At 44.6% G+C, this 14492-nt stretch overlaps 1 protein-coding gene across 10 annotated transcripts in view; it reads left to right on the top strand.

Annotated features, from left to right (window-relative positions):
- NKAIN4 (sodium/potassium transporting ATPase interacting 4) overlaps nucleotides 1-14492 on the top strand; it is an 89181-nt gene that overhangs the window by 11588 nt on the left and 63101 nt on the right. For 4 of the 10 annotated variants that reach the window (XM_056548916.1, XM_056548915.1, XM_056548917.1 and 1 more), the window contains 2 exons: nucleotides 6739-6806; nucleotides 7597-7679. The exons of 2 other annotated variants lie outside the window; for them this stretch is intronic. In XM_056548916.1, the coding sequence (XP_056404891.1) occupies nucleotides 6739-6806; nucleotides 7597-7679 (151 nt within the window). Of the gene's footprint in view, nucleotides 1-6738; nucleotides 6807-7596; nucleotides 7680-10721; nucleotides 10951-14492 lie in introns of those variants that run through there. 4 more of the 10 variants (XM_056548924.1, XM_056548923.1, XM_056548920.1 and 1 more) reach the window with 3 other exon arrangements.

Raw genomic sequence — 14492 nt, 5'->3', positions numbered from 1 at the left:
TAGGTCTGCATATACCTATGGGGAAGGGAGGGGGGTGTAGGTCTACATATACCTATGGGTAAGGGAGGGGGGTTGTAGGTCTACATATACCTATGGGTAAGGGAGGGGGGTTGTAGGTCTGCATATACCTATGGGGAAGGGAGGGGGGTGTAGGTCTGCATATACCTATGGGGAGGGGAGGGGGGGTGTAGGTCTGCATATACCTATGGGGAGGGGGTTGTAGGTCTACATATACCTATGGGTAAGGGAGGGGGGTTGTAGGTCTGCATATACCTATGGGGAAGGGAGGGGGGTGTAGGTCTACATATACCTATGGGTAAGGGAGGGGGTTGTAGGTCTACATATACCTATGGGTAAGGGAGGGGGGTTGTAGGTCTACATATACCTATGGGGAAGGGAGGGGGGGGTATAGGTCTGCATATACCTATGGGGAAGGGAGGGAGGTGTAGGTCTGCATATACCTATGGGGAGGGGGGGTGTAGGTCTGCATATACCTATGGGGAAGGGAGGGGGGTTGTAGGTCTGCATATACCTATGGGGAGGGGAGGGGGGGTGTAGGTCTGCATATACCTATGGGGAGGGGAGGGGGGGAGTGTAGGTCTGCATATACCTATGGGGAGGGGAGGGGGGGTGTAGGTCTGCATATACCTATGGGGAGGGGAGGGGGTGTAGGTCTGCATATACCTATGGGGAAGGGAGGGAGGGGGGTGTAGGTCTGCATATACCTATGGGGAAGGGAGGGGGGTGTAGGTCTGCATATACCTATGGGGAAAGGAGGGAGGGAGGGGGGTGTAGGTCTGCATATACCTATGGGGAAGGGAGGGGGGTGGGTGTAGGTCTGCGTATACCTATGGGGGAGGGAGGGGGGTGTAGGTCTGCATATACCTATGGGGAAAGGAGGGAGGGAGGGGGGGTGTAGTCTTCCAGAGAGCTTCAAAGTTAGAAAAATGCGAAATTTTCAAAATTTTCATGAAATTTGGGAATTTTTCACCAAGAAAGGATGCAAACAATAACAAAAATTTACCACTATGTTAAAGTAGAATATGTCACGAAAAAACTATCTCGTAATCCAAATAAAAGGTAAAAGCATCCCAGGGTTATTAATATATAAAGTGACAGTGGTCAGAATTGCAAAAAAGGTCTGAGTCCTTAAGGGGTTAATACCTTTATACAGTGCATAGGTAATACCACCTTATAAAGCATGCTCTGCCTACAGCTTTCTTACACAACTGTACAATTAAGCTCATACTGGTTGTTGCAGTTGCCTTATGTCAATATTAGTACATTCATGTGATACACTAGACAGCCCATGCAGTCACTACAACTTCGTGCCGTGCAGTCACCCATGGCGGCCACTTAATGCAGTCACTCATCGCTTTCATGCCATGCAGTCACTCACAGCGTTTCATATTCAGTCACTAGTAGTGTTCGTGCCGTACAGTCACACATAACGTTCCATATTGTGCAGCCACCCTTAGCTCCATACCGTGCATTCACTCATAGCATTCATACCGTCACAGTCACCCACAGCATTCATACCGTGCAGTCACTCGTAGCGTTTTACTGTGCAGTCACTCATAGCTTCATACCATGCAGCCGCTCATAGCATCATACCGTCCAGTCACTCATAGCGTCATACTGCGCAGTCACCCATATCATTTATATTGTGCTGTCGCTCACCACTCATACCGTGCAGTCACCCATACCAATTTACACTGTGCAGTGTCCTGGCGTTCACGCCAGGCAGTTACTCTCAGCACTCATACCATGCAGTCACTCGTAGAATGTAGTCCACACGTAGCTTCACACGATACATACGCTCATGGCTTCACACCGCATGCAACTCGTATTCGGTGCATACACTCATAACTTTTACTGCTCTACGTTATGTCAATACTATACCACTCACCGCTTCATACTGCACATATGCTCAAGCTTTTACACCACGCATAAACATTCACAACATTTATCCTGCATAACAGGCGCTCTTGGTGGCACATGCAGGGCACACAGTTACAGCGTGGTATAGAGCACACACGTCATAGTGTTTCTTGCAGTAGGTACAGCAAATCGTTTACAGTACACACATATTCAGGGTCACATGCAGCAAGTACAGCTACATCATGGTATAGAACACACACGCTCACAGTGTCACACACAGAGGGTACAGCTGTGGTATCGTGCACGGTACGTGCGTTCTTGTTATCAGTCACAGTGGGTACAGTTTGCCGTTGCATTCAATACACACGCCCAGTGTTGCACACAGTGGGTACACTTATAGTATCACACACAGTACACATGCTCATACTGGCACACACAGGGAGTACAGTCCCATTGTCGCATACAGCACACAGGCCCGCAATGTTATATTCAGTGAGACAGCATAGTATTGTGTACAGTCCATACGAGAATAGCTTCCATGCAGTGGGTACAGTTCCTTGTTGCACTCAGCACATACGCTCATCACGCCACACACTGTGAGTACAGTCATAGTACCGAACGCTCACGCCATTAGCACTGCATCGTGCCCATCACGGTCATACGGCACTCACGTATGCCGCTTCATTCATACATGGGCGCATGCGGGTTGCTCTGAACGTACGCTCATAACTGTCGTCATATCCAACTCCCCACTGTGTTACCGCACACATGCTCATAGGTAGTACTGCTCATACGCACAACCTTACATGGCATACACTATCCACACGCTATTAGCTTCATACTGTACAGATATTCTCAGGTTGTACGGTACAATCACATATAGTTACTCTGCACACACGTCGGTACCGGCTACTGGTCCCCGCAGATGACATTCCACAGGCATGTTACCATAGTAACTGCTCAGTCACAGATCAAGCATCTGTTCCTGACTCTGCTTCAGTGCAACACGACTCCACATCACACGTACCCACTGACCCATGTTACTTTCACCACTCTTGTTGCTTACCACAGTTACTCGTTTCACACTGACGCTGCTACTGACACGCCTGCAGAGCCTCGCGCGTCCTCTCACCCACCAGGTTCCTCAGTCCTGACTCGCTTCAGTCGGGGTCCTGGTGAATTCTGTTGTTCCTGACTCTGCTTCAGTGCAACATGACTCCACATCACACGTACCCACTGATCCATGTTACTTTCACCACTCTTGTTGCTTACCACAGTTATTCGCTTCAGACACTGACGCTGCTACTGACACGTCTTCAGAGCCTCGCACGTTCTCGCACCCACCAGGTTCCTCAGTCCTGACTCGCTTCAGTCGGGGTCCTGGTGAAGTCTGTTGTTCCTGACTCTGCTTCAGTGCAACATGACTCCACATCACACATACCCACTGATCCATGTTACTTTCACCACTCTTGTTGCTTACCACAGTTATTCGCTTCACACACTGACGCTGCTACTGACACGTCTTCAGAGCCTCGCACGTCCTCTCACCCACCAGGTTCCTCAGTCCTGACTCGCTTCAGTCGGGGTCCTGGTGAAGTCTGTTGTTCCTGACTCTGCTTCAGTGCAACATGACTCAATACATATAGGCAGTGGGGCAACCGCCTGGCTGACACGTCTTCAGTGGGGGCCCCTGCGTATGCTGTTCTGACTCTTCTCCAGCGCAACAGCATACACTCAGTCTCATCCCTTGTCTCCACGCATACATCACGTCAGGCACTCAGCTGCCATTCACTTCCGTTCACGAAAAAAAAAAAAACTCGGGGGTCGCATACCATCTCCACCTGCCATGCCTGCGGGGAGATTCACGGCTCAGTCAATGTTCCCCCAACACAGGTCATAGAGTCACAATTCCACGACTCATAGGTGGTTATTTTCACGCATTATTCTGTCTCGTCCACCCATGTCAGCGCCACGCTAACAGCTATCTCTTCCACAGACACGAGGGTTACTCAAAGACCTGTCACGCCTACAGGTACGAAGTTCGAGTCAGATTGCCATCCCAGGCACAGCGGTTACGCAAAGACCTGTCACATCCACAGGCACGAGGGTATGTGAGACCTGTCAGTCTACAGGTACAATAGTCACGCAGAGGTCAGTCACGTCTGCGGACACAGTGGCTCGGTTGATGCCTGTCTGCAGGCGTGATAGTCCTTAGGCTTAATTTACTGAGTTCTGCCGAGCCTGCAGGCATGATCAGGATGAGGAGGCCTGTCGTCCGCTGCAGGTCATTACTCCTTAGTCCACATTCATGACGGTATGTTGGCAGGTTAGGATAAGACTCACGGTACAGTCCATTCATCTCTTCACATCACTTAACTAACAATGTAGATTTTGCCACTTATCAGCAGGGACAGAAGGACAGGTTATGCCCGACAAGCTTTATCGGTTCCCCTCTCTGCAAATCACCACAGTGAGTATGTCAACACGAACGTATCAGCTAGCACATAGTCAGGTCCTGTTCCAGTGCCAGGCCGGACGCAGTGGGCTTCACCACCTATCTTCCCAGTGTCAGGTACTGCCTCATGTGGTCGCTAGCCGGCAGGCCAGCTCTCTGGTTTATTGAGTCCAGTAAGAGCAGTTTAGGGGAGATAGATAGGACTAGTTGTGGTGTTGGTTATCATGGTTAGGAATGTTGTTATTAATTCTACTTCTTGATTTTTGCCCTCTACAGGCGTGCCCTCATACGCGATTATGGGCACAACTCAACCGCTTCGTCAGTCATTCTTATTTATATAGGTGCATAGGTTTGTATGTAGGTGCAATCTCAAGTACGGAACAACTCTAACCGCTTGGTAAGTCAATGTATGGTTTGCATAGTTGTGTATTCTGCGCTCGCTACCACAAGCTCGAATGTAAGCCCTGAGCACAAATAAAACTTTTGGCTACAGTCACACAGTTTTTCTGGCACATTTCTTTGTAGAAAATGTGTGACATGTCACTTATTTACGCAGCTGAAAAAAATACATCCTTCTTTTTACATATTGGAGGCGAGTTATCAAAACCTGTGCTGAGGAAAAGTTCTCCAGTTGCCCATAGCAACCGGATTGATTATTTAATTTTTCAGAAGCCTTTTCAAAAATGAAAGAAGCGACCAAAGCTATGGCTTTGCAGTGATCTGTGTAAAAAAAAAAAGTGAACAAAAAAAGTTAATACAGATCATTTAACCCCTTCCCTAATAAAAATTTGAATCACCCCCCTTTTCCCATAAAAAACAAAAACGGTGTAAATAAAAATAAACATATGTGGTATCGCTGTGTGCGTAAATGTCCAAATTATAAAAATATATTGTTAATTAAACTGCACGGTCAATGGCGTATGTGCCAAAAAAATGCCAAAGTCCAAAATAGCGTATTTTTGGTCACTTTTTATAACATTAAAAAAATGAATAAAAAGCGATCAAAAAGTTTGATCAAAACAAAAATTGTACCGATAAAAACTTCAGATCACAACGCAAAAAATGAGCCCTCTTACCACCCGGTACATAGAACAATAAAAAGGTTATAGGGTCAGAAGAGGACAATTTTAAACATATAAATTTTCCTGCATGTAGTTATGATTTTTTTCCGAATTAATAAAAAATCATTTTAAATCGTATGGACCTACAGAAGATAAGGTGTCATTTTTACCGAAAAATGTACTGCATAGAAACGGAAGCCCCTAAAATTTACAAAATGGCATTTTTTCTTCCATTTTGTCGCACAATGATTTTTTTTTCCATTTCGCCGTAGATTTTTGAATAAAATGACTGATATCACTGCGAATTAGAATTGGTGGCGCAAAACATAAGCCATAATATGGAAATTTTAGGTGCAAAATTGAAAGGGTTATGCTTTTTTAAAGGTGAGGAGGAAAGAACGAAAGTGCAAAAATGGAAAAACGCTGAGTCCTTAAGGGGTTAAATAGACCCACCTGAGTTCTAATTGGTTCAGAGCATTAACTATTACCTAACCAGGGAGAATAGCAAACTGCTCAGAACAACCTAGTGTGTGAATACACACCTAAACAGAAAAATACAAAAAACAAATAAACGGACATTACACTAGCCTTACAAATGTTGCATTGGGACCCAGCATCTTCAAGGTACACCTCTGACTTTCACACTTCTCACATTTCTATATGGCTCATACAGCATCTCTTATAGTAGTCAGGTAATTGTACCTGCTGTGTTTCTTATAGTATTCATGTAATAGTGTCTGCTGTGTCTCTTATAGTGTTCAGGTAACAGTGCCTGCCATGTTTGAAAGTCAGCTGGGGCAGAATTACTGTAAAAATCTGAAGGAACTTTATTGTATTTTTTATGTTTATTGCCTATCACTTGTAGCTGTCAGTTACCATTTCAGCCACTAGATGGCAGCAGCCACCCAAGCACAAGTCATACTGCTCCTTATTGAGTTTGTAAAACTCATTAGGCAGTGTCCAGTTTGCCTCCAGCTGTTGCAAAGCTACAACTCCCAGCTTGCCAGGACAGCCAAAAGCTGTCCGGGCATGCTGGGAGTTGTAGTTTTGCAACAAGTGGAGACACACTGTTTGGAAAACAATGAAGTAAGGTGTCTCCACGCTCTTGTGAAGACATTGGTGATCACAGTATACCCTACCAGCACAATGACATGTATTGCCAACAATGCCATATGCAATGGTTGCCAGAGTACAGTAAAATGTATTTAATCTAACATCAACTTGACACCTGATTGATGCTGGATTATTATATATTCTTGATTATTATATATTCTGGATTATTTCACTCCATGATCAGGGAAAAATCCTCATTGCATTTCTAATTTTTTCTTCTTCTTTCAGTCCTGTGGACTTCTGTGCTGGAGATTATATGTGGCGGATTATCGAACTTTCTGGATTATTAAATGCTGGTAAATTGTGTATTGTTTTTTTTTTTTATCAGTAGCATTGCCTTACCCTTAAAGGAGTACTCCGGAGCTAACCTTTTATAGGGGAATTGTAGCATGAGGCAAAGTTATATAACATTCTAATATACTCACATTTTCCATATGGTCTTCTTCCCGTTCTTCTCCTCGCTTTTCTCTCCAGCCGGAAGCTGGGTCTTTTGATGACGCTCGACCTGTATTTCTTCTTGATCCGCCGCCATCTTCGCCCGGTGACTCATCCCTCCCATGAGTCACTGCGGGCTGCGCCGGCCTCCCCACCCGGAGTCGGCTACTCCCCCAAAGTTAATTTATTCTGCGCATGCGCAGTACTACGCAAATAGCGTAGGGCTAATGCTAGGCTCATATCGCTGCTTACGTTAGCCCTACGCTATTTGCGTAGTGCTGCGGCATTCTTGTGACACCGCTAGTGCAGTGTTTCCCAACCAGGGTGCCTACAGCTGTTGCGAAACTACAACTCCCAGCATGCCCGGACAGCCGAAGGCTGTCCGGGCATGCTGGGAGTTGTAGTTTTGCAACAGCTGGAGGCACCCTGGTTGGGAAACACTGCGCTAGTGGGCACATGGAGAGGGCTGATGAGCTGGGAGGGGGATAATGGGAGGAGATAACCACAAGGGAAGGAGCTGTGGGCGTCACTTTATTATAATTTATTATAATTTCCTGGGGGGGGGGGGAGAGAGAGCAGCAGCTAACAGGAAGCTGGTGCAGGGAGTCATGGGAAATGTAGTCTTTATGACATGGCTGCTTACTGCTACAGGTGGCAATTACAAGAAAATGGCTGGGTCAAATTTGACAAATGAGGTATCGTTGGAAAGGTCTTTGAAAGAGCTATCAGATGAGGTAAACTTATTTTTTTAAGTACCAGCGTTCCGGAGTACTCCGCCGAATAAAAACTTTCCCCCTATCCACAGGAGAGGGGATATGTAGCTGATCACAGGGGTCTGACTGCTGGGGCCCCCCGCAATCTCCGGGACGGGACTCCGACACTCTCAGTAAAGAGAGCATGTTGTCCAACGGTAGACAGCATGCACTCCGTTAATTTCTATGGGAGCTCTGACGATGCCCGAGAGCTGTACTCGGGTTATTTCGGTGCTCCTATAGGAATGAATGGAGTGTGTGCCATCTATCAGTAGACGACAGGCGCTCCTCACTGAGCGTCAGGTCCCATCCCGGTGAATGAAGGGGGCCCCAGCAGTCGGATTGCCCCATGATCCCCTACCTATACCCTATCCTGTGGATTGGGGATAAATTCTTTAGTCGAAATCTCCTTTATTAGAAATCATTGCATGACAAACTTGGCAATAGTCCAGGGCTGCCACTTACTTGGGTAACCAGACATTGTTAGACTGAAATTTACTCCAAATGGCCCAGTATTATCAAACAGTGTTAATTTTATTTTGGAATTGAATTGTAGTATTATTATAGGGGCACTGTATGGCAGTAATATTATTTCTACATTGTTGAGAGTATTATTTAGGTATTATATAACAGTATTATGAAGACACTGTATATGAGTATAATACAGACATTATATGGTGGTATTTTTTGGACACTCAAGGGGGGGGGACATTCAAAAGTGACATTTTCTCTTTTAGTACCAGATTGTATGTAAAAGTGGCACAATTAAAAAATAACATCACATTCTCAACACTTGTGAGCCTGGTTTTGACCATATTAGCACCATGCTCACCACTTCAGTATAAAGTAATGTGGCTTAGGATAGTGGAAAATCAAAACTTTATATTCAAAGTTTAAGCACCAGTTTTAGGTGCATAAAACTGTTGCCATTTATACCACAGTAGAAGTGGTGTGAAAGACGCTACAGCACAAGAGAGGCTTGGAAATGCATCAAATTTTCAAACTGACATGCACTACTTTTGAAAATGTGGCACACATTGCACCATTTTTGGCGATGACAAAGTGGCGTGGTAAATAACCATTTATGAATATTTCCCCCTAGGAGTATTATGTAGGCATAATATGGCAATATTAAAGGAGAACTCCAGAATATAAAAGTTGTCCCCCATACTGCCGGCAGTAAAAAAATAAAGATGTACATACCTTCCTCCGCTCCCCCGGGGCCTCCATTAACCGGCTCCAGTCTCCGCCGTGATCTTCTTCCTGGTGGTCGGTGAGTCATACTGCGCTCAGTCAATCACCGGCGATAGGCTGAGCGGCAGTGTGACATTTTCGGTCCCGGACGCAGGTGCCGGTGTAGTGAAGAATTTTGTGTCTTGAAGCGTTCTCACACTGCCGCTCAGCCTATCGCCGGCCGAGTGGGGACTTTACTGCGGCCAGTGATTGGCTGAGTGCAGTATGACTCGCCGACCAGCAGCAACCAGGAAGAGGATCGCGGCGGAGACCGGAGCTGGTTACCGGGGGAGCGGAGGAAGGTATGTACATCTTTATTTTTTTTTTTACTGCCGGCAGTATGGGGGACAATTTTTATATTCTGGAGTTCTCCTTTAATTGAACATTGTTTTAAGTATTATTTAGGTATTATGTAGACATTGTATAAGAGTATTATTTAGTCATTATATGGCAGTATCACATGGACATTGTTGGGGCTTTAATTTTTAGGCCTTATATAGCGGTATCATGTGGACATTGTTGGGATTATGATTTGGCATTATATAGCAGTATTATTTGATCAATGTTGTAAGTAATATTTATAAAGTATATGGCAGTATTACTGTATTTAGCCACTTAGTGTATTTATATAGACATAATGTGGCAGTATTATGTGGACATTGTTGGGAGTGTTATATAAGCATTATATAATATTATTTAGACACGGTATTAGTGTGTTACGTAGAATTTATATGGCAGTATCAAGTGGACATAGTTGGAAGTATTATTTAGAAATATGTGACAGTATAACTGTATTTAGCCACTATAGGGGGGATTTATTAGGGGTGATATAGGTGAATGATTTTTCTACACCTTTAATTTGTGTACTGGAAATATCTTCATGCGCCATATCTATTAAATGGCCACAAGGCATGGCGCTAGTACACATTGGTCCTTATTTACTAAGAGTGTTGTGTAGGTTTCTTTGTGGGTTTTAATTCCCTACAATTTTTTTTCCCACAGTATTTACTAAGCTTTCCCTACACTTTGCTTTTTTTTTTACACATGCTCTGATCTGTCGGGTTTTCCTCAGCTCAAATCCAGCACATTTTCTGTGGAAACCTTAATAAATATGTTGGGTTTTTGTGAAAATGTTGGGAACACACCCCTTTTTGGAGACCACGCCCTTTTCCGGACAGCCACGCCCCTTTTTGGGTTTTCTCAGTAAAATAGAGAGTTGGTTGGGCAGACAGAGTATTATTTAAGAGTATTATTTAGGCATTATTAGTCAGTGTTATGTAAACTTTGCTATTATTTTTAAATGATATGACAGTATCCTTTAGAGACTGTATGAGGGTGTTACGTTATGTGGCACTACAATGTAATATTTGGATACCATATAGAGGTATAATTTATGCATTTGGCAGTATTATTTTATGCATGCACCTTGTGAATTGGGGGAGTGGGAGGAAGAGGGGTTTAATTTTTTGCACTTTCCATGCAGTGTTTGTCTCCATTTTTAATTTCCTGCTGGTAAGATGAATATATTAGGGATTTGCTTCATTTGCCTTATATAAGGGTTAATGATATTTTTTCTGTAACAAAACTCTCAATGGTATCTATGAACGCTTTGTCTACGAATTTGTGCTGCAGACGTTGCGACACGCATTCATTATCTACTCTGGGCTCCAACCATTGTCAGGCTCTTTTGTCTGGGATTCGTTCAGCGTGGCTCCTTTAAGACAAGCAATATGCCCCCTCCCTCCTCCTTGCAATTGTGAGAAAGGGAGATTAAGGGGGAGAGGCTGAGCATCAGTTGATCACATTGTGAGAAAAGCATCTGTTCCTACATATCAGTGTGGTGAAGGCAGCAAGTCCCTGGCCGTGTCCAGACCATGGTCCCCAGCAGTAGAGCCTCATAACCACAGGCAGCTCACTGATCGGGGGTCTGCATTAAGACTGTGTGCCCCCCAAACCCAGCAAGAGGATGGGATGCTGCACGGGAAGATGCACCTTAATTCTCCTCTGCACAGTCCAGCTGGTAAGTTCCCATTGACTTTCTATTATCACTTTGCACTTTGTATGTCCTGGGACACCTCTGCCCATCACGACTCTGCTCCAAAATATTATAGACAATAGCAACAAGGCTTAAGGGAAAGTTCCACTTTCATTGATCTAGGGCAGTGGTCTCCAACCTGGGGTCCTCCAGATGTTGCAAAACTACAATTCCCAGCATGCCCGGACAGCCAACGGCTGTCCGGGCATGCTGGGAGTTGTAGTTTTGCAACATCTGGAGGTCCGCAGGTTGAAGACCACTCATCTAGGGGGTTCAAGGGAGAGTGTGAAAAATGCATCGGGACACCCCTACTACTGATCAGGTGGTCACTATTCAGAACCTCCACCAGGCGAACACTGTGTTAATATTTATTGTTCCAAATTGTGGAAAAATGTTCTTAGTTTAGAATTTTATCTATGGAAAACCAAATGATAGTATCACGTGATCGCCGTCTTCTTTTAAGTTTTTTTTAATGCTGCATTTTTTTTTCCAAATTAAGACAAAGACAAACAAAAATATTGCAACATATCTAACACAAATAAATGCAACATTGAAACTGATACAACCTCGGGAAAGAGACCACTGTCATACAGAGTAACATATCGGAGGAGAAAACAGGAAATCAGACAATCTCTATGTACAGTAATAATTATATTATTGTACATAGGAGGCAGTATTAAAAGATATATATACATATATATATATATATATATTATAATTTTTTATTTTTTATTTTTTTTGTAAATACACTATACTATAAACTATATTTTTTGTAAATACACTATACCAGTAGTCTTCAACCTGCGGACCTCCAGATGTTGCAAAACTACAACTCCCAGCAACGGCTGTCCTGGCATGCTGGGAGTTGTAGTTTTGAAACATCTGGAGGTCCGCAGGTTGGAGATCACTGCACTATACTATGCTAAGCAATGAATTCTATACAACTGATAGTATTAAAGGGGTATTCCAGGAAAAAACTTTTTTATATATATCAACTGGCTCCAGAAAGTTAAACAGATTTGTAAATTACTTCTATTAAAAAATCTTAATCCTTTCAGTACTTATGAGCTTCTGAAGTTAAGGTTGTTCATTTCTGTCTAAGTGCTCTCTGATGACACGTGTCTCGGGAACCGCCCAGTTTAGAAGAGGTTTGCTATGGGGATTTGCCTCTAAACTGGGCGTTTCCCGAGACAGGTGTCATCAGAGAACACTTAGACAGAAAAGAACAACCTTAACGTCAGAAGCTCATAAGTACTGAAAGGATTAAAGGGGTACTCCACCCCTAGACATCTTATCCCCTATCCAAAGGATATGGGATAAGATGTCAGATCGGCGGGGTCCCGCTGCTGGGGACCCCGGGGATCGCCGCTGCGGCACTGCGCTATCATTACTGCGCAGAGCGAGATCGCTCTGCACGTAATGACGGGCAATATAGGGGCCGGAGCATCGTTACGTCATGGCTCCGCCCCTCGTGACGTCACGGCCCGCCCCCGTCAATACTAGTCTATGGGAGGGGGCGTGGCGATCATCACGCCCCCTGCCATAGACTTGCATTAAGGGGACTGGCCGTGATGTAATGAGGGGCGGAGCCATGACGTCACGCTACTCTGGCCCCTGTATCGCCCGTCATTACGCACAGAGCGAACTCGCTCTGTGCAGTAATGATGGCGGGGTGCCGCAGCGGCGATCTCCGGGGTCCCCAGCAGCGGGACCCCGGCGATCTAACATCTTATCCCCTATCCTTTGGATAGTGGATAAGATGCCAGGGGCGGAGTACCCCTTTAAGATTTTTTAATAGAAGTAATTTACAAATCTGTTTAACTTTCTGGAACCAGTTGATGTATAAAAATTTTTTTTCCTGGAATACCCCTTTAATAAGTGTAATTGGCCTTCGAGGATGTTTGTGGCCCCCGGCTGGTATGAGAGCTGCACCTGCCTATCAGAGTAATGAGCTGAAGATGTCAGGAGGCAGATGTTGGTGGAATGTCCTGATCTCAGTAGTAAGTGTTGAGGGGGTATGACACTTTTACTATTTGTCACGTTGTGTGTATCCAGCTTGTCAGTCATCTCGCCCCCACCACCCTTAATATTGCCTTTACAGTACTTATGAGCACGGACAGGCATTTCCCCCCCTGCGATATGCAGTGACTTGCTGGGATTTATCTTTGGCTTTTGGAATTTTTTGTCCTCGGGGTTGAGTTTGTTTTCAGGAGAAAGGTAAAAACTTTTATAAAAGAAAAAAGCCAAAATACAATAAAAAGTTGTAAAGCTCTGCTGCAGCTATAATAAATAAGTACAGCAAAGCAGCAGGGATTTGTGGGGCATTATGTCAGGGGTGACACCTGTATGGGGGGAGTGAGCGTGACCCCGTCCGCACCCTGTGCACACCCCTCCCTCCAGTGTTGAGCATGCTGGGCCATGTCATCGTTGTCATCAATCTGATCTGCAGCAGTTACATATTGGAGATGCACACGCCACAGTGCCCCCATAACAGAGTAACCATCTACTTGCTGTCAATGAATGGAAACCTTTTTAATGAAGTTGAGAGGCTGACATCCCCATACACATCTAGCCTTCATGGCGACTTCTGGCTGCAATAAAACTGCTGATCAGTGCACTCATCCTATGGATGTGAAAAAATGCTTGTGAAACTACTACAAGAATGTCAAAACATTGAAGTCACATGACAGTGGCAGTAAGCCTAGGTTCACACAAGCATTTTACAGATGCATTTTTGCATCTGTATTGTGTCTGCTTGTCCCAGCCAGGCCGCAGGTCTGATGACCTAAACTGACAGCTGTTGGCCTGGGACTTGCAGCCATAATACGGATGCAAAAGTGGGTCCATATTACTCTATTGTGAACCCAGACTTAGTAGTTGCTATAGAGCCCTTGCCTAATACGTCGCACAGCTGAGGGTTTGTTACAATTGTTACTAGAGATGAGCGAATTTACAGTAAATTCGATTCGTCATGAACTTCTCGGCTCGGCAGTTGATGACTTATCCTGCATAAATTAGTTCAGCTTTCAGGTGCTCCGGTGGGCTGGAAAAGGTGGTTACATTCCTAGGAGACTCTTTCCTAGGACTGTATCCACCTTTTCTAGCCCACGGGAGCACCTGAAAGCTAAACTAATTTATGCAGGATAAGTCATCAACTGCCGAGCCGAGAAGTTCGTGACGAATCGAATTTACTGTAAATTCGCTCATCTCTAATTGTTACCATAGTATACAGTCCTTGGTGGGATGTACAGTGTTCCCTCAAGTTACAATATTAATTGGTTCCAGGACGACCATTGTATGTTGAAACCATAGTATGTTGAGACCAGAACTCTATGGAAACCTGGTAATTGGTTCTGAAGCCCCAAAATGTCATCCAAAAATAGGAAAAAGTGAGGATTAAACAAAAATAAGTAGATAACTAATAGAATGCTGGGAGTTGTAGTTTTGCAACAGCTGGAGGCACCCTGGTTGGGAAACAATGGTTTATGTAGAGGATAGGAGCTTCTTCAGGGTCCTATACAGTACAC

Source organism: Hyla sarda, chromosome 12 (assembly GCF_029499605.1).
Source record: "Hyla sarda isolate aHylSar1 chromosome 12, aHylSar1.hap1, whole genome shotgun sequence".
In the NCBI taxonomy this organism is placed as follows: domain Eukaryota; kingdom Metazoa; phylum Chordata; class Amphibia; order Anura; family Hylidae; genus Hyla; species Hyla sarda.
The sequence above is the reverse complement of the archived record's forward strand: the minus strand, read 5'-3'. Positions and strand labels throughout refer to the sequence as shown.